At 54.2% G+C, this 20,819-nt stretch overlaps 1 protein-coding gene across 13 annotated transcripts in view; it reads left to right on the plus strand.

The window, feature by feature from the left end:
- The window catches only part of IKZF1 (IKAROS family zinc finger 1), a 91,713-nt gene that overhangs the window by 55,196 nt on the left and 15,698 nt on the right, over window positions 1-20,819 (plus strand). For 5 of the 13 annotated variants that reach the window (XM_038562582.1, XM_038562583.1, XM_038562584.1 and 2 more), the window contains exons 4-6: window positions 10,246-10,506; window positions 15,730-15,897; window positions 19,998-20,123. In XM_038562582.1, coding sequence (XP_038418510.1) covers window positions 10,246-10,506; window positions 15,730-15,897; window positions 19,998-20,123 — 555 coding nt within the window. The remainder of the gene's footprint in view (window positions 1-10,245; window positions 10,507-15,729; window positions 15,898-19,997; window positions 20,124-20,819) is intronic. The other 8 variants (XM_038562587.1, XM_038562589.1, XM_038562585.1 and 5 more) reach the window with 3 other exon arrangements.

Raw genomic sequence — 20,819 nt, forward strand, 5'->3', positions numbered from 1 at the left:
GACGCGGGGGCTAGCGAAGGCGCTCGTACTCGGATTTGGGAGCTGAGTGGCGACAGCCAGGTGAGCTCCGCAGCCGAGGGGCCCGGCGGCGTCCGTGGGTCAGACTCCAAGGTGGTGTGTAGCTCAGGCTCCCGCTGGGTGAGGCTGAGACAGCAGTGCCTCCCCGGGAAGGGCAGTCGGGACGCATGAGCAGTGCCCCCTGCCCCTGGCGGACCCTGGGGCTCCCCAGGGTGGACGGTGGGGGAGGAACCAACATGCGTCCCAGGACCGTACGGGTACGGAGTTCCCGGAGAACCCGGGCCTGGTCCCCATGACGTTAACCACTCCCCCAGCAGGAGCCAGCGTGGTGCTTCGGCGCTGACCAGGCTCACCTGTCCCGTCCCTGGCCTTTCTCTGCTGCCCCAGGTGGGGACCCTGTTGCTGGCACGGGGTGGGGTTGGGTTGCCAATCCTGAAACGCTGGGTCGGTAAGCCCCACAAGGTCACCACAGACCACACTTACCCAGGTCACTAGGATGTTAATAACCCGACCGGGCCCAACAGGCTAATAGGATTTAAAGGCCAGACCCCAGCCTCTTGCTAGCTTCTCCTAAATACAAATCTACATGTGTTTACCGTCCCCAAAAAATTGTCCGCATCCTTCTTTGACTTCAAAGTGGAACAGACTTCCTCCTCCTGTTTTGAAGAATCTCAGGTCTGTTTTCACCTCTCCCTAAGGTGACAAGAGCATGAGAAATTCAGGTGCACGACCAAATGCAAAGTGAAGTGTGGTTTGTGGGCATTTTATCTTTTTTTTTTTTTTTTCCAGAATGTTCATCAGCATCACAGTCTGAACAGAATTCAGAATCCAAGCCATTGACGGCATTTTCTTTGAAAATATTAGGACAGTTTGTCGAATAAAAATTCCTCCCAAATGAACAGGACAGGACAGGACAGAAAGGATGGGGTAGGACCAGACAGGACAGGACAGGATGGGGTAGGACCAGCTAGGACAGGACAAGACAGAAAGGATGGGGTAGGACCAGCTAGGACAGGACAGGACAGGATGGGGTAGACCAGGTAGGACACGGCTGGACAGGATGGGGTAGGACCAGCTAGGACAGGACAGGACAGGATGGGGTAGGACCAGCTAGGACAGGACAGGACAGGACAGGGTGAGTTTCCCACGTTCCTGTTGTGCACAACTACCATCCATGGATGCTGTGTTTTTCTCCCAGACCAAGGAGTTAGTTGTGCATGAATATGTGTGGTGCGTGACCAAGAGCCAATTCCTATCGGCTCACCTTTCTTAGGGGATTAGAACAGCTCTGTAGCTACAGCCGTGTTTTGTTTTTTAAGCTTTTTGTCCATCTTAGGGAATCAAGGATGAAGGACAAAACTCAGAGTGTCCATTTGAATGATGGTAGGCAGGGAACGGATTCTCCCGCAAACGATGAGCATTCAGTGCTCACGAGGTGCCGTGTCGTGTCCTGGATTTCAGGGTTTTCCCTGGGGTGACCCAAGCCCCAGGCAAGTCAACATTTTCCACCACCAGACAGTTGGTAACTAGTGTGCCTCTCGAATCCCTCTGCTCCTGAACTCACGAGTTACAGTGACCGTGAACACCTCGCGCCACTGTGTTCATCACAATGCGGACCACCCGTGGCCTGTGCAGCTGCGCGGGCGCCAAGGGAAGCCGAGCTTCCCGACCCATCTGAGCAGCATCTCAGGGCGTGCGACAGTGTCCGATTCAACACTTAATCAGTCTGAGACCCAGTGTTGTCATGCCCTCCTTTTTAAAAGGCAAGACTTTGCCCCCTCTCCCGTTAGGTGGATGGGCCAGCCCGGTGCGTACAGACACGGGCCTTGGAGAAGTTGACCTGACAAGTTGGAGGTCAGCGCCAAGGTCACTGTGAAACTGGCATCTCCTCACTGGCTGGCCGCGGACGCCGAGCTCAGGTGCGCCCAGCAAGCGGCCGCTCACCTGCCCGTTTGAGGGGCAGCACGGTAGTGACCGCCTCCGTTAGGTGCAGACGGTCACGGGCGGCATGAGTCAGGAGGCCTGAGGGGTGGTTAGGACATAATTAAGGGGGTCGCTTCCAGGAACAGCTTTGTGAGCCTCTCCCAAACGCCGCCCACTGTTTTAATGGACTTTTCCTGGGAGAGCAGGGAGGCTCTGTGACCGGGGAAGTTTGGAAGCTCGCCGCAGTTTTAGCAAGGTCTGTTTCTTGGAGACACTGGGGGATGGGGGGCGTCCCCCCTCCACTAATTCAGGGGGTGGCCCAACAAGTTTAGTTGCAGCTACGCCGTGCTCACAGCTCCGATAGACATGGGGACGCCACCCTTGGGGAGCACACTCGGTGCATGTGTGTGCATGCACGCACGGCTGCATGTGTGCACGTGGGCGGTATCTGCTAAGCCTCCAGGTCTCGGCACATGGTGGGAAGCTCTGACCTATAAAAACAGAACAAGAACTTGGAGATTCAAGGCGCTGATAACATTTACGAAGGCGGCTGATAAGGAATACCCACAGACATTGATAGCTCTTCTTGAGCGAGGGAAAAACACTCATTTTTCCCCCACTCAGTGGGTCGTGAGAACATTTCTGATGCTCTACGAACACTTTCTAAGAAATGTTGAAAATAAAGAACGTTTGCCGCACAATTCAGCCCGGCAAGAAACACACTGCTTTTGTGAAGATGCGCGCTGTCCTGGGACAAGCTGTGCCGCGGTGCCCAGACCTAGGGTCCGTGCCCACCAGTCCTGCCCAAAACCTCCTCGCGGCTCCAGCGTGTGTTCTCGGCTACCAGCCCTAGGATGCGCAGCACAGCAGAGCTTGTGCAAACGTGCCGGGAGCTCAGACCTCTGCGTGTCACGGCCCTGCTCCTGGCACCCCTGGGTTACTTTCCAGGTGCCTGAGTGAAGGCTCAGCATTAGCGGATTAGTGGCTAACTAATGATTTTGAGCAATAATACTTTCTTTAAAAAAAAAAAAAAGATGGGGATCCCTGGGTGGCGCAGCGGTTTGGTGCCTGCCTTTGGCCCAGGGCGCGATCCTGGAGACCCGGGATCGAATCCCACATCGGGCTCCCGGTGCATGGAGCCTGCTTCTCCCTCTGCCTGTGTCTCTGCCTCTCTCTCTCTCTGTGACTATCATAAATAAATAAATAAAAAAAAAATTAAAAAAAAAAAGATGACCCTTGTTTTTATTTATTTTTATTTTTTATTTTTTAAGATTTTATTTATTTATTCATGAGAGACACAGGCAGAGGGAGAAGCAGTCTCCAAGCAGGGAGCCCGATGCGGAACTCAATCTGGATCTCCAGGACCACACCCTGGGCCACCCAGGGATCCCTGGCCCTTGTTTTTATTTTTTTTTTAATTTTTTTTTCCCAACCCTTGTTTTTAGATGCTTACTCTATCTCGTGAACACTATCAAAAGCCAGCTTTCTTTTCTCCTTCTTAATTGCAGTTGTATATGGGGCCGATGGCTTTAGGGATTTTCACGCACTAATTCCCAAATCTTTCTCCCGTAAGTATATGCCTTGCTTCTGGAAAACAGAAACACGTATCCATTCCATACTCCATTTCCATGGTGTAAATATTGTGAATGCATGATTCTCCCCATCCTGGCCATTCCATGTCTGCCGTCCAGGGCATTGCTGACCCAGTAAAGTGCATGTGTAACCCTTGGGACCGTTGGAAGGTGCACTGTGGATCATGCCTTTCATTGTGGCTGTGGGGTAATAGGGGTAGAAGGGACGCAAGCACTGAATTGTTGCTCTGCCAAAGCCGGTCATCAGCCCTGCCCTTACCACGCTGAGTGTCCCCTTGCGAGTGAGCGTGGGGATGGCCAGACTTCCTCTCCCCATGAGACAGCCCAACGTATTCGCACAATGACTTTTGCAAATCTGTGGGACGGGAGGAAGATACACACTCTCCTTCTGTTGCTCTGAGGTATTAATTTCAGAACCGAGAAGAGAAACATCCCGGGGCTCGGGGCCGTTAGGCTGCGGTGCGGTACCTCGCTGCCCGAGCACACACATTAGTGCCTGGTGCGCACAGGACGTTCCTGATCTGAGCTGTTAAAACCAAAAGCAGATGTTGATTTCATTTTTAGGTCTGGGGAGATGAGAACCCATAGATAGGTGAGGGCAGCGGCTTGGAGGGAGCATTTTAGGGACTAGAATGTGCTTTTTAAACATTTCTTAAAAATGCTTTAAAATATTTAAAGGAACCTGAATTGGTCGCCTCCTTTGGACCGACGGCCTCCGAGCCTGCACTAGTAAATTCCTCGCTGCTGTAAAGCAACACCAGCAAACAGGGTGTGCTCGTTAACACCGCAGCAGTTGCTGATCCAGGCACAACCCCAAAAGGTGTCAGTAACGGTAAAAGTAGTCTTCTGACATCCTGCTCATCAAAACTATTTGACGTCTAAAGGATTTAGCAACAACCCAGATTGGTGATTGCTTTCCCAGGACGTGAACGTCGTCGAGATCTTTCTCTAACCAAGCTTCCTTTGGTTCAACTTGGAAACAAGAGCTTGGGATTTATCTCTGGGAGACGCGGATGCGGGTATACGTGTCCATATGTGCACGTATGTGCGTGTGGGTGCTCATACAATCCCATAAAACACAAAGGTGCCAGGACAGAGAGGTTTGGAGGTGAGCCCTCACGCTGCTGCGAGGTTGAGAAGTCAGATGCACTTACAAGTCAGAAAACACATTCTGAGATGTTTTCACTAAACCCGAGGGAGGTTCCGGGGCAAGCATTCGGTGATGTGCTCACGTAAACATACGTGCTACGTGCAGATTTTATAAGGTCGATGATACATGTTTTGATAGATGCCAGTCTAGACGTTTATGCAAATGGCTTCTCCTTCCTCCCCACCCCCTCCCAGCTCCCCAGACTGTGAATACCCTCCCCCTCCCCCCTGCACAGAGGGCTGTGCACCTGGAGGACTTCCCGCCTCCCCCGCCCCCAGCAACCCAGCTGCCCTGCGCCGACACCGCCGCCTGCTGCGCAGGGTGGAGAATTGCCCCAGTCACCCCTCCTCGTCTGTTTTCCTTCTATGAAAATTAAAGACATGACCTGTCTGACCCTGCTACCTCCTCCATCCCAGTTTCTGTTCCTAGTCACCTGAGGAAAACATACACGTGCTTGTAAGTCATGACCTTGTCAGACTCCTCCTCCTCTGCCTCTGACTTCTTTGCATTTAGAGGCCAAAGGTATCAAAGAATGATAAAAATGTGCCTCATCGTGCATCTTCACAAGAAAAATACCCCTACGTTTTATTGGGGCTTTTTTTCTTTGTTTTTTTTGGTTTTTGTTGGATGTGGCACCCACACGGGTCTTGAATTCATGACTCTGAGACCATGACCTGAGCCAAGATCAAGAGTCAGACCCTTAACGGACTGAGCCACCCACGCGCCCCCCCTCAAACCTCTATGTTTTAAATGATAGAAGTTATAACAAGTTGCTTTATGAGCTTAAAGATGCTTAAAAGTTCTCCTAAATCTCTCTTAGAGGCAGCAGAAAAACATCTACAGACTGCCTCTTCATCTTAAATTTTAATTTAATTACGCTCATTCAAGACCCCTTGTCAGTGTGGTTCATTCCCTTTTTTGAGTTTTGCTTGCTAGTCACTGGTTGCAGAAATATTTCTGTCTCCCTTTTTTTTTCGTTCATGGTAGGGAGCCCTCGAGGCTCGATAGGTAGTGGCTTAAACTCATACTCTAGGGATGATTCCAGAATGTCTTCTCCGTGGAAAAGCACAGTCAGAGGGCCCAACTTTTACCTTACCAGTAAACAGGAAGATGTATTCCAGAAGGGCACGGAGCACGGGGAGGAAGCGCAGCCCATCTGCCGGGGGGACTGCCAGGGCACTTTATATCTATGCATTAAAATGGTTTAATCATTCATGAGTTCGTGCAGTGCTTGGCAGCACATGGAGGCCCCTCGGCCCCACTGACCCTGAGCTCCCTGGACTCTCCAGACTCTCCAAGTGCCAAACTTGTCTATGGGCTGAGCTCCACCTGGCCGTAGGGACCTGGGGGTCTCTCTTAGGTCTGCTGTGTTACTGATAACATAGGCAGCCTCTACGTTATGTAACAAGAATACTTTGATTTTTTCCTCATGGAAAACCGCATCTGAGAAGGAAAGTAGCCTTGACTCTTCCAGATTCGAAGACATCCGCTCTTAATATAAGCCTCATTTATTAAATAATGAAATGGGGCCCCTGTCCGTGCACTCCCGGTAGTCGGCGGCAGAAGAGCCGCAAGGTTAGGCCTGAGCCAGAGCGTTCGGGGGTGGAGAAGCGCCGGAGTCTCAGCTCATGTTCTATATTTAATCGCTTCAATTCAGTATTATACTGAGTTCAACATTTTTCTAAGTGGTGGATGGATGGAGTTGCAAAATATTTATGAGTAGAATCCCCACACTGAGCTAGAGCCTAGCATCTCCTAGACACGATGGTCGCCTAAGCAGTTCCAGCTCCGTGAAGATGGAGCGGGGGAGGGGTTTAGGAATCCAGGGAGGGCACAGCCAGTCACCGTGAGCCCCGGTTGGCTCAGAAACATCATCCGAAGGCCCGACCGCAGTACAGTGAACACAAACACGGGGAGACCCGCTGTTTCATGGAACCGACTGGGCAGGTGGACGTGGGCCATTCAGGAAGACCAATGACGAAGGACGGGAGGATGCGTCCTGCCGCAGCTGGCCTTTCTCAAGGGGATAGAGGAGGAATCTTGCCAGGTCCCAGGCCGGGAGGTAGACGGCTTCAATGAAGTCAGTCATCTGCCGTGAGCCCTTCGTTAGGTGGAGCAGCCTCTGGTGCCCTCGGCTTCTGCAGGCTGGTGGGATTCACCGTAACAGGCCCAGGAGCGCAGCACTGGACAGGCCTCACGAGTCCTCCCTGACACGTGCAGATGCAGAAGGTGGTCGAACAGACACAAACGTCTGCAGACGCCGCCCCCACCGCCCCCTCGGGTTCCATGAGCGAGAGGCCACCTGCCCGGCCGCAGAAGGAGCCTGCCCCCCGGTGCCACCGCCGTGCCGCACTGCGCAGGGCCGCCCTGGCCTCCCGCTCTCCCGTCCAGCCTCCTCCTCTCAGCCCCGCAATTGTTTCTCTGAGCTTGTCCAGCCCCGTGGACGCCCGCGGAGTGTCCAGACCTCACTGACGTCCTTCCTTCCTTCTGACCGCTTCACACTGTGCTTGTCCTTTTCAAAGGACACGTACGACCTGCACCCAGTGCTGGACTCCAAGGCTACGTCTTCTGTTTTTTTTTCCTTTTTCCAGCCACATCACTAATTGAGCCAAAACCCCCAAAACCCTTTTCACCTTTAAATGAGTGAGGCCGACACCGCCCCCATCCTGAGTTTGTGTTTTTTTGTTTTTTAAGTGTATTTTAACTTAGGGGACTTGACGTTTATGTCTGTTAGATTGCAATTTTGAGACCAGCGTGTCATGACTTTATCAGGATACGTTCACGCTCTGAGCCTCTGAAGATCATCATCAGCCCGTTGCCCGTGTTGTCCTCCTGGCCAGAGGGGACACCCCATTTCCACGGACACCCTCCTCGGTGGGGGGCAGTCCCTCTCTCCTGCGTGGCCAGCACCCACTTTGCATTTGTCCACAGAGATGGGAATGCTGAAGGGAGTCTGCTGGAGGGTCTCTCTCCCCTCCCTCTGCCCCTCCTCCTGCTGTCTCTCAGATATGTAAATGAATCCTTAAAAGAGAGGGAAACAAAAAGATAGCTTCTTGCCCAGATTTAGAGAACTTTCTCCTATCTTGGCCCTGGCGCACCCGTGGCGGACCCTGTGGCCCTCCGTGACGTCCCCGGTGCCCCTGGCCACTCCCTGTTGTCCTTTCTCCCTTGGTCCCTACAGACCATTCCTGTGCTAACGTGGCCTGGCATCTGTCCCCAGAGTGCTAGCAAGCTTCCAGCCCCGGAACACCGTGCATGTGCCACCCAACTCCTACCCGGAAACGTGGGCGGCGTCTGCTCCCAGGGACATGTGTGGCTCCCCGCGGTCGGCGGTGCTCTCTGTGCTCCTTCCCCCAGAGACCCACTGTGTGAGCAGCGTCCCGAGCTCCTGTCTATGAGCCGGGCCCCTCCCCTCAGGCGGTGCCTGGGGTCCACGGGGTCTCAGGGTCGCTCCTACTCAGCTCTCGCGCCACTGGAGCCTCCTGTGTGTACTTTGGTTCTGTTGCAATTCTCGAAGAAATTGCCACATGGCATAAGAGCACTGAGAAAGTCACATTATGGCTGGTGGCACGTCTGGGTGGAGGGCGCCCGTGGTACTTAAGATGACACCCATGCTGTGCTTCTCACCAGGCCGCCCTCGCCTCCTTCCTTCCTGACGAAGCTTCACCCCCACGGCAGGTGGCCACGCGTCACCCAGAGGGTCACCCCGATGCTTTCCCGCCCTCCCTGCCCTCTCACCGGGAAGGGCCCACCCAGTCGCCAGCACCACATGCTGCAGAGCAGGCCACCGGGTCACAGCAATATCCGTCTTCCTTGGCACCGGGAGCCCTGGTTCTGGCACGTGTACTTTTGAGAAAGCGAGGGTCAGTTCCCTCTATGTCCCCGCACTTCTCCAGCCACAGGAGCACAGGCTTAGAGCTTGGTCACAGCACACGGGCTGATACACCCGCCACACCAGTGGTCAGGCCTAGAATGCCCCAATCTCAGGCGGGGGTCGGGGGAGCAGCTGGATGATTAGACATGATCCCAGGTGAAGGAGTTCAGGAGTCGTGGAAACTTGACTTTCATGCTTCCAGACCATTCTAGCACCGAGCCCAGCGATAATGAGACCCTAGGGAATGTGCTTCCACCTGAAAGCGAGTCAAGTGCGGTGTGCCTGGCACAGGGTCCATGTCGCAGACATCACTTGGGTGGGGGGGCTCCATGGACGGCTCTGTAGGGAATGTGCTCCCACCTGCCCCGTCCAGTCCCCGTGCTCCTGGGTTTATCACCGAGTCCTCACCGCACCCCTGGCGGGCCAGTGCCCCCTTAACGGACGTGAAAACCGAGGCACAGGGGAAGTGGGTGACCTGCCCCCTGAGATCTCAGCGCATGGAAGGAGTGCAGCCGACCCCCCCGGCCACGAGCACCCACTGCAGATTCTGGGCTGTCCACCCATGATCAAAGGGCTGGACAGAATGAACCTGGAGTGTCACTAACGGGGCAGATTGTTTAAAACCGTGGTCTCAGACGTGACTGTGCATCCGAATCCCCCGGAGGGCTCGTGAAAACACAGAGTGCTGGGCGCCCCCCGTGGCCTCTAGTCCAGCCTGTCGGGGGCACACCGGAGAATTGGCCCTCCTGCAAGTTCTCAGTTGATGCTGATGCTGCAGGTTCGAGGACCAAGCCTGGGGACCCACTGGTTCAAAATGTCGATGTGAGATTCCGCAGTCACCATTGCCGAGCATGTCACTGTTTCTTGCACTTGGCAAAATTTACCTGCCCGCCCCCTTAATCTATGGAGACCGTGATGGGGGCGATGGCTTTCGGGGTCGCTGCAGTCTCTCCTCCGTATGATAGTGTGGGACCCATCGGTGCACCCCCGGGCTGTGCTTCTGAAGGATGCACACGCAGTGTCTCTGATTTGCTTTACCTACAAAAATATGTGAATGGCAGAGATAACTGCCCTCGATGTGACTTAAAGGGACAGGAACGCAGACTGAGCCGGGGACCCGAGTGCTCCTGAGTACCAGCCCTCGGCCCCCCCGGCTGGGGCTGCCCCCACTCCAACGAGCTGGCCAGGTCGGTTACCTCCACACGCCCTTCCACAAAGCCACGTAAGATGTTGCAGCTCTGCCCCGGGGCACAGGGCGTGTGGCCCCGGGGGCTAAAAACGGGAGCGTGACTGTGAGCCAGACAGCACACGGAAGTCCTGCGGAAGTCCTTGGGGCATCGGTGGCCGGAATTGGGAGCTGGTGCCCGCAGAGCTTTGCCCCAGAGTGCGTTAACCCGGGCCGCGGGCAACAGCCACCTCCGGGAGGGGGACGTTTCTCAGGCTTGACGACCACTTGGGGTGTTGCCCGCGGCGGGAGGCAGCTTGTGAAGTCAGCACTTACCTGCGGGCCCGCCCGGCTCCCTGGCACCTGCCCCCGGAGCCCGCGGGATCCCCGCCCCAGCCCGGGCTGCGGTCCCCGGGAACCTCCTCTGCTTTGACGCGCTGTCTTTTTGCTGCTGGGCTGTTTTGTTCTGTTTTGTTGTTTTTTTTGCGATGACACTGAGTGGCACCTGTATTGTGTCTTTCAGCCAGTAATGTTAAAGTAGAGGCTCAGAGTGATGAAGAGAATGCGCGTGCCTGTGAGCTGAATGGGGAAGAATGTGCGGAGGATTTACGAGTGCTTGATGCTGCGGGAGAGAAAATGAATGGCTCCCACGGTGGCCAAGGCGGCAGAGCTTTGTCGGGAGCTGGAGGCATTCGACTTCCTAACGGCAAACTAAAGTGTGATGTCTGTGGGATAATTTGCATCGGCCCCAATGTGCTCATGGTCCACAAGAGAAGCCACACTGGTAAGGCCTGGTGCAGTTCCTCCCTTGGTGGCCTGGAGGGGTCCGCGGGTGTAGCCGGAGGACGCGCTCTGTCTCTCGGCGCCGGCTCCCGGTCTGTTCTCCTGGACCAGCGGCCGGGGGGGGACCTTCTCAACCCGCGCCGAGCCGACGCCCTAGAGCGGGAGGCCGGGGGCGCTAAGAGCCTCCCCGGGGCCCGCCGAGGGCCCGTGCCACGCGGCTCCCCGCTGCCCCACGACCACACAGACCTAACAGAGAGCGAGCCGTGGAAGGCGCCTCCTCCGGGGGGTCCCCCGGGAATCCATGAGTGAAATGTGCCTTTCGGAAAACTGGGGTCACAGAGCTGGGGTTTCAGCAGCGTGAGCGGGCACCGGAAGGCGGCGGGCGCAGCGTTCCGCGGAGCTGGGGGCAGTTGTCCCCAGGCCAGCCTTGGAGCGACTGCGGCTGCCGCCGGTTTCCGTCGCAGACGGGGACGGAATTTCCCAGCAGGGCCTCTGTCTGTCTGTCGGAGGCTCTGGAAGCATCAGAGAAGGCGGTATTCCGTGTCCAGACAGGAAGGAAGGAGGACAGCATGAGGCCCCGACCGTGCCCAGGCTCACCAGGTGCCCTCACCCCGGGGTCGCCCCCCAGGTGCCCGGGCGCAGCCAGCCACCAGCCCCCGCTCTCCCGCCAAGACCGGGGAGTCCTCTCGGATGGCCCCAGACGGCCTTCGAGGTATCAGAGGGCCACATAGCGTCCTTAACCGTATGCAGGAGCGTCCTCAACGGCAGAGGAACTTGACTCTGCACGACAGAGTCACCTCCCCTAGTGGTCACTGCAGGGTGAAACACGAAAGGCAGAAACCCAAGGCTTGGCCGCCAGGGGCTGGCGCTGGGGGACTGGGGGGCCGTCCTGGAGCCAGCACCTGCCGCCGCCCTCCACAGGGGGCAGAGGAGAAACAAAACGAGACAGGTGACATGCTTATTGGCTCTGGAGGCATAGCAGGGTCATAAGATGACTTAGGGGAACAGGAAGGAGACCTGGAAATCGCAGCCTTGAGTGATTCCCACCCTCCCCTCCGCCCCCCGGGCCAAACAAATCCACGACCGTCAGAAATTTAGCAGGAATTCAGAAAAATCATTGAGGAAAACCACTGGCTTGTCAGCACACACAGGTCTCTCTCCCTGGAGCTGTGATTTTTTTTCTCCCCCCGCCCCCCCGCATCTGAATCAGGGCGGCCTCCAACGTGATGCCTGCCGTGTGCGAGCGACGCGCCTGGAGAGGCCCCAGGTCTGTTTAAGTCAATGCGCGTCTTCGACAAAGATGTAACTTCTCCAATTAAGCAGACTTTGCTTTTCCTATTGGGCCCCCTTCATCCTCAGATTATCCCGTGCACTAGAGCCCTCACCTCAAGCCCTAAGTAAAGCTGGCGTGAGGGTAGGAGGGTAGTCGGGCTCTCCCCTTTGGTAATGACTCGGAAATTAAAGCGAAGGTAAGTTACCTGCTGATAGATGCTTAACAGAATCCGCTGGGCCCCGCGTTAATACATCCCTGACGGAGCACTAGAGCTCACAAGCGAATTACTTTCCTGCTAATTCATGTAAAGCCTGCCTATACTGTGAAAATTCGCTTAAATAAATATTTGATAAATGAATCAAATTCTGGCATGGTAAATTGCCAAAATATAATGACTGCCTGCCCCGATAAAAAGAATAATTGCATTTAATGAATAAACCTGCCAAGGACAGATATGCAGAGCAGCACCGGCTGTTTGCGGCCCACTTCTCCCCACAACCAGCGGCCAAGAGCCAGGCACACAGCATCATACTGATTCCTTCACTCACAGGACAAGTACATTCCGGGAATAGGGACACGCAGACCGTCAGGTTTATGGTTCCCGGCCTGGCTTTTATTAAAAAAAAAAAAAAAAAAAAAGCAAAGCCCTGCAAACGGGTGGATGGTCTTCAGGCTGTGCTCCCCTTTGCACGACTGGGGAGGGTTGCAGGGGGATCCAGGAGCACATCGGCCAAGCGAGGTCTCCGCGAGTAGACGATGCCAGGACGGGTCCTATTTCCTTGGGATGTAAGTGGAATATGCTAGAAAAGCCACGCTCTGCTGACTGTCACTCCCACCCCGACCTTACCAAGTTTCCAGTGTTTTGAGAGCGGTGCTCCTCAAACCAGAGGCCCCCCGGGGTTCCCTCGGGACACCCTCCAGCTCCCAGGGCCAGTCTCCCCACCTGGGCAGGGGCTGTGGGCACTGCTCGCTGAACTTCCATCCCCAGCTCTGCTGCTCAGTTTCTTTCTTTCTTTCCTTCTTCTTCTTCTTTTTTTTTTTTTTTTTTAAACTCAAGTGTGATAGCACTGCCTTCCCCGCCAGCCACCACTTCGGGGCTGGTGTGAGCCTCACAGGCGACGGGGTAGGAGGCAGGCCGGGCCGGGGGAACCCCGCCTGCAAATGTGCCACGGTGTCGACCTGGAGGATGGGACTTTGAACGGTCGACAACAACAGTGTCTGAATGGTGGTAACTGTGTGCGGGCTCCTCTGTAGGGCAGGAAGGCACAGGGTCCAGGACCAGCGTCCAAGGACAGTCTGTTCCGGGTCTGGCTGCAGCGGGCCCGCGCTCATCCCCAGCTCAGGGATGCATTTTGTGACCTACCTTCTGATAGACACTCCTAAATTTTCTGATGGAGGCATCGTGAAGCCCTGTTCGTTTTCTTCCCACTGGAGTTAGAGGGGCTTCGACGTGCCTGCAGAGAGGCCCTCAAGGGGCACATCCATACGGTCCCCGAGAGTAAAACCTCAATTTTGAGTCAGTGATGATAACGTCTGCGTCCCGCCGGGTATAAGAAGCGCAGCCACGGATCGCCCGGCATCCCTTAGCCCGGGATCTAGCCCGGCGAGGGAAGCCGCCTAGAGCTGAGCCCCGGGTTGTCCCTTCGGGGCTCACTGGCCTTGGCAGCCTCCGCGTCCTCGTGTCACACCTTCTGCCGGCGCAGGCAGTCAGCGATGGATGCCAGCAAAGCTTGCCGGCAGGAGTGAGACGCCAGGCACAGCCAGGGGCACGAGGACACTTGACTCAAACTAGAGACAGATTTCACTGTGCAAGCAACGGCTGCCTTTCCTTCCTTCCCGCCCTGTCCTGCTGGAGGGGCGCACGGCCTTCCCACTCCTTCCCCCGGGTCCGCTGCAGCTCAGGGACAACCCGGCCTCCACGGCGCGGTCCGACCTGTCCCCCTGCCCCAGCCTGCAGATCTGCAGCACCTCGTCAGCATAGGAGGGCAGACCTCACCCAGCCAACTGAGCTGGCTTTGGGTCATCCGTGTCCCTCACTAGGTGCATTTTGTGGGGCATCAGCTCTCCCGGCTGCCTGCCCCGCAACATCCAGCCGCAGGTCCTCTCTGTCGGGATCCCTGCGCCCGGGGACCAGTTACTTCTCTTTCCCTTGCATCTACTTGGAGCTAAAATATGCACATCCACGCACGAGTGTGACAGAGGCCTAGAAGTGTTTCTAACAGATGATGATCTGTCTCTGCTGGAGGTTCCTGGGGGCCGCCCGGCCGCGAGCTCTTTGACTCTCCTGATCCAGTACTGACCTGCGACCCAGGGATTCAGTTCCAGCTCATTAGCTTTGCTGTCACCTTCCCACGGAGCCAACTCCTTGCGCAGCCAAGTCCAACCCAGAATGCAGATTCGTCAAGACACCGAGGTGCCGGGATCCCTCCCGCGGGCCTCTAATTAAATTTCATTTTAAAGTAGTTTCAGATTTTAGGGCCGCACACCTGTTGGGCCCACTGAACAATAGGAGCGAGGACAACCACGACACCCAGGGGCCGGTGTAAACTTTTCCATTTAAGCCAGTGTTGGTTTTAACGGCACCCGACGCGCTTCTACTGCTTGCGTCTGGCAAGTGCCACCTCATCCACCAAAACCACATGAAGCAATCGGGAAAATCGTTAAATATACATTTTCACACATTCTTTCTTCCTAAGAAAAACCCATTACCAGGAAGTATGTGTGTATGTGTATGTGTGTGTGTGTTTTCATGGTGTCTCAACAGCAGATACCGTGGGCACATAGAGCTCTTCTAAAAAAAAAAAAGAGAGAGAGAAAGAGAAAAAGAAAAAGAAAGAAAGAAAGCGAGCACCTGTTGTTTTCCAAAGAGCTTGAGTGTGTGCTTAAAGCTGGCAAGCGTCATGCTCTTCCCACACGAGGCCCAAGTGAGACGGTGGCTGACGGGGAGCCCGAGACCCAGCGTGCTCAGTGGCGCGTCCCTTTCCCGCAGATGCCTGCGTGTCCATCCCTTTGTGGGATCCGAGCCCGTGGGGACGGCGCTGCCACGCGCAGCCTGGGTTCCTCGCTGTCCCAGCCGCCGCTCCACCCCCGACGCCCCTCAAAGAATCCCTAATAACCACTGGGTCGCATCCCGTAGGCTATTTGCACTGAACACACAGCTGCTCTGGGGGTGTCAGCCATCGGCAGCTCAGTGGCTCCGGGATTGAGAGGAGACGAGGAAGCAGAGGCCTGGGTGCGCGGAGGCTCGGACGCCCTGCCCCCGGGGACCCGGGCCTCTCCGTGGACCATGTGGAGCATCCTTCACAGTTCCTTAACTTCTCATTTTATTCAGTCTTCCTCCCTCTCTCTCTCTGAGCCTCACACTCTCTCTGTCTCCTTCCTGATTTGCCTGCGTAGGGACAGACAGGTAATGGAGAAGAAATTGAAAGGCAAAATACAGGAAAAATGTAAATGAAAAGAAGTTATTATAACTGTTATAATGAAGTGCCTTTCATTTAAATATAAGAATGTAACGCTGAAATGAACTTGTGATCCTGAAATGCATTTTTAATGAGTTTCCTTTTTATTTTGCTGCTTCAGTGGCATATTTTAAAGACCCTTTGAAAAAAGCCACATTAAAAACCCCACCAAATGCCACAACACGCAAAATTGGATATTGGTTTATTCCAAAACTGCTGATCAGGAAGACTGGCTCTTCATCACAAAATGTTGCAGTCACTTTATTTAAATGAGTTTGAATTTGCATTGTGATGTGCCATTCTGATTTAGGGGGAAAAAATTAGATTTTCAGATCAAATTGACCCAAGCAGCGAAGCGTTACGGAGCTGGCAGGTTGAGTCTGAAAGCGCCGTGTTCCATCAAACCTGCAGCCGGTGGGAGCCTGCGGGCCCCGTGGGCACCCAGGCCCCCGCGCCCAGGCCCGGCCTCACCGCTGCCCTGTCCTCCTCCCAGGGGAGCGGCCCTTCCAGTGCAACCAGTGCGGCGCCTCCTTCACGCAGAAGGGCAACCTGCTCCGGCACATCAAGCTGCACTCCGGGGAGAAGCCCTTCAAGTGCCACCTCTGCAACTACGCGTGCCGCCGGCGGGACGCCCTCACCGGCCACCTGAGGACGCACTCCGGTAGGTCCTCGGGCGCAGGTGCCAGGCTGCCCCCAGCCCCCGGGTCTTGTGGGTGTGCACATGCGTGGGAGCACCCCCCCACTGCCACCACCACCACCACCACCACCATGGGGGCCCAGCCCCAGGAGCGCGGGAGCAGTGCCCCCCGGGACCGAGCTGTGACCCCCGTGGAGCCCAGGACCCAGAAGGACAACATGCCCATGCACACGTCCCACTTTATGGAGGCTGTTTCCAAGGAGGCCTCCTATGCCCGGGGCATCAGGGGAGCAGGGCTCGTGCACGGGGTTTGGCCAGCTACCCACCCCCAGACAGTCCTCTGGTCCCCTTCTTGAGGTTGGTGGTTGAGCCCCATGCATTCCTGCTTTACGCCAAGGAACCCGGGGTGGTCGCCATCCCAAGGCTGAGAGGTCCGGTGAGCGGGGCCTCGGACGTCTGTCCCGACTGGGGACACCCGCCCATCCCCCAGAGGCTCAGCTCCCCATCTGGGCCTGAGCCTGACCTGTACCACTGGCCGGTGAGGCCTCAGCCGAGGGGCTGCATTGTAGCAGACGCATCCCAAACAGCCCAGAGTCTCTGAGCACGGCAACCCCAGCGCCTGACCCGTCCCCAGGCACCCCAGCGTGCGAAGCATCCGCCCATCTTTGATCAGGTCCCACCGCCTGCCTCCTGAGGAATCTTCTTTGCAATTCTATCAAGGGGCCCCACGGTCTTCCAGGCCAGAGGAGCAAAGCGCGGCCGCTCCGCCCAGCGGGGATACCTCACCCCGGCCCTCCCAGAGCTCGTCATCCAGACCGTGGGGTGGTCAGTAACTTCTCCGGAGCAGGGCCCTGTTGGGGAGGAGGAGGCTCCGACCAGCTCCCTCCCGACATCCCCAAAACCACACTCTTCCCCCCGGAAGGAAGCGGGGCGCCGCATCCCTGGGGAATACGTGCCTGGAATCGGGCTGTCACCTCCCCGATATGGTTAGTGTAGTTCATGGCCAGGGACTGGTGGCCTGTCCCTCGGTCACGGAGCAGGTACCGAGCGCCCAGGGGCCCGGAAGGAAGTAGAGCACCAACGTGTCACCGGTGTGGTGACACAAGAGTCTGAGGGGACGTGGGTGTGCAGGGAGGGGACCGTCAGCCTCCAAGGAGGCCTCAGGAGGGACTCCCCGTAGATGGAGAGGCTTGAGTCCACACGGAAAGGTGAGTGTCGAAGGTTTACCTTCAGAGAGGTTCCACCCACAGGCGTAATTCCGTACAGGACCCTAGAAGGGGGTGGGGTACGCACCTTAGCCGGAGTTGTGGCAAGCGTAGTCTTTCTCCTGGAGCGGTACCTGTAAGAGCTCGCCAAGAGCTGGGAGGGTGCTTGCAGCCTTCCCGGGTGCAGCCAAGCCATCTCCTCTCCATGCTCATCCCCTTCCCAGTCGTCAACACAGAGGAGGTTCCCAAAGTGCTCTTTAATTAGAGCACTGTGATGATGTGGGTGAGCTGCTTAACATCTCCCAAGAAAGGAGCTGTCCCAAGCTGTGGACCTGCTCCTGCAAGTCAGCGGCGGGGTGACAGTGGGGCCGGTGCCTCCCAACCTCCCCCCCCAACCTGGGACGTGGCACATGCTGAAGGCTGGGGAGGGCTTTGCCGGAGGGGACAGGTTGAACAGATGGCCCCCCCAAAGTGGGAAGTTGACAATGAGCCTTTTTCAGTGTTTACGTGTGTCAATAATGAGGAGCAAGTGTGTCGCCCCTAGAAGTGAAGGTGTACGGGGAACTAGATGCTGAGCTTCGCAGGTGACCATTGCACGGGTGGTTTGCAGAGCCTGATCCAGGACAAAGGAACTTCTCATATAACCTTCATGCAGGTCAGGGGGACATGAGCATAGTTGCCAACAGCACTGCCTCGGGGTGGGCAGGAAGCCCCACTCCATGTAGGTGGAAAACATAAAGACTCAGGCCTAGGTGGCACCAAGCACATCACCATCATCCCCAGTTACTCCAATTTGCAACAGAAATCTCTCCTGCGTGCCAGTCCTTAAAACTCAAAGGGATGCCACGCCTCTCTCTTTGCCCTCATACCTACAGTGAAGCTTGGAGCAGCTAATGCAGTATTTTTGGTCATTCCAGCTCCCTGCCTGCCTATTTCCTTCAAGGCGTGACGGTATCCTGCTCCAGGCTTGGCCAGTGACTTGAGGGGTAGACTCTGGGCAGCTTGTTTCTGTTTCAGATCCCCCGATGAGCAAGTAGATAACACCATTCCATTGACCCAGGGCTGCCGCAGATCCTGGCAGCTGAGAGTGCCGCTGACACACGACTCTTCGAAAATACCCAAAGGGGGAAGAAAAAAAAAAAAGAAAATAACCAAAGGGGGCCACTCCCCGATTCCACTAAAATCATCATCAACCTCGTAGCTTCCCCTGGCAACTGGTGGTGGCCCGAGGTTCCAAAGACCAACACGTTAGTGGTGACGTAAGCATAGAATGTGCCCCACACTGACAACAGGAGGGCTCGGGGGGCCTGGCAGCGTAGGGACGGCATCTCCCTTCCCTCCTCACTGCTTGCTTTGGGACTTGTGAGCCAAGCTAGAGACTTTCTTTCCTTCAGAATATTGGGCCATGCTTCAGGGTATACTTTAATTCGGTTTCTTACTGTAAACATATTTCTTACGTTCCAGAGTTAGAAGCCTATTCAGACTCTCTGCCCATATATACATGAATTTGCTGAAGTTATAGCTTTTCTAGGAAGGGACATCTATATTCTATTAATTTCTATTAATTTCTGAAGGTATTACTCAATAAAATGTACAATTTTAGGCAATATTATGTGTTTCAATGTTCACTTCCCTGATGTGAGTGATACAGCGCTTTCTATGGATAAAGATCCATCCCTTTCCTCCTCGGTTAAATATCCCAGAAGTCAAATTTTGCTTTTTGCCTTAGTCTTTTTAAACCATTGCTTCTGGTCACCTAAGAAAGAGATTGAGCCAGTACAAGCTTTGGTCAAACCCTTTTACCAAGCATTCCTATTTGGATGGTATTGATTTTTATACAATACGTTCAAATCTCTGAAATCTAACATAAGAAGGAAGTAAGAGAAGATTCTGGTCTTAGGATGGAAATTTATATTCCTCCTATAAATAAAGATACTTATTTCATCTCTTAAATTGCTGTGTATTAAAGTCTTTGAGCTTAGGCATGATATGGATTTATTTGTGCTGGTCTTCTTTCCCTAAAATACTGATCAATAAAGTTCAAGATGAACTAAACTCATCACATTAGAACTGCACTGCTTCATACGGTTGCCACCAGCCATATGTGGTATTTGAATTGTAAGTTTAATCAGTTGAACTTAAACAAAATCAAAATTTCAGTCCGCAGTGACTCTTTGAGTGTCCGGTGACACATAGGGCCGGTAGCCACCATTGAACAACACGATGGCTGTCGCAATGGGCAGCACAGATGGAGAACTCTTCCATCTTCATAGTAAGTTCTGTTGGGCAGAGCCGATGGAGGAACCATGGGTTTCAGGGAGAACACAGAGCTTTTTCTAAGCTAGAATAAGGAAATACATTTTGGAAATAAATGCTCATTTCATTGAGGTATATTTATCCACTGTTGTTTCTTAGAAACTTCAAATTATCCAGTTCAGTATCCTGGAATTTAATCCACTTCAGCTGCATTTAGATCTGTCCCACAGTGTAGATGTGGGCCAGAGTCTGACTTTAGAGGTGAATCTGTGTCTCATCCAGTCAACCCAGGGACCTTCTTCCCATCTCTACCCAGTTGTTAGGCGCCCACCTCATCACACTGTAGTGGCCCATTTCCTCCAGTTAAAGAAATGATGAGGCCAAGAGAATTTGGTAGTTGAGACTATGGGCAAATTCAGATGGAACAAGACTCACAGGAGTTCTTGGTATAGTCAAAGAAAACCCTGGGCATTAACATTTTTAAATTTAGCAATTTTGACTGAGTCTGTAAGGCTTTAAGCTCTTTAAGCTCTTAAGAGTAGAAGGTTTTGGTTTTTTTTTCTTTTTTTTTTCCTTTTTGATAATAATTGTATTGCATGAATTCCCATTACACATAAGGCCAATATTTAATTGGGGTCTTGAACTCAATTGTGTTTTCTGCAGTTGGTAAACCTCACAAATGTGGATATTGTGGCCGAAGCTATAAACAGCGAAGCTCTTTAGAGGAACATAAAGAGCGTTGCCACAACTACTTGCAAAGCATGGGTCTTCCAGGCACGATGTACCCAGGTAAGCGCTGGCTCTCCCTCCCCAGCACGTGGTGAAGAAGAGCCCCGGGCACACAGCTCTGGGTGCAGAATGCAGGCGTGCATGCCACCACCACCCAGACAGACTTTTTTTTGGCCACTAACATGGCAGTTTCACCCGAAGCATGCCGTGTTTCCCGACTTTTGAAGCCCTCATCTCACCAGAGAGAGCCTGACCTCGAACCCCTCCCCCTTGAAAGCTGGGGAAGCATCTAAGATATCAGCAGCCCCCTCAAACTTTGGAGGGGGATTTCTTGGTTTTTGGTAATTTTTTTTTAAGTCTGGCGTAATCAAAATAAGATGTGAAATCTTGTTTGAAAAACTATTTTTGCATGGAGTTGATCGAGTAAAAGCTTTCAGGCTGGGTTTTCATTCATCTGTTTTGGCACCTGCCTGGAACAGGTGAGCTCCTTGGAAAACCCTGACAGTCCAGAGGATTGCAGCTGTCACAGATTTTGAGGAAAGGCTGCTTTTTTTCTTATGAGCCTTGATGCTCGCGGCAACCCATCGCAAGGTAGCATTTGACTCCAATCTTAAATAATGTAAAGTGAAGGATGTAAACAGATGGCTGAATTTGCAGCAGACTGAATTTACTCAGAGGGATGGCGGTGGTATAAAAGGGGCGCCTCCCTAACTTTTGAAGACATAAGAAACGTATGAATAGATCAACTGAGGCTAA

This window comes from Canis lupus, chromosome 18, assembly GCF_011100685.1.
Source record: "Canis lupus familiaris isolate Mischka breed German Shepherd chromosome 18, alternate assembly UU_Cfam_GSD_1.0, whole genome shotgun sequence".
NCBI lineage: Eukaryota > Metazoa > Chordata > Mammalia > Carnivora > Canidae > Canis > Canis lupus.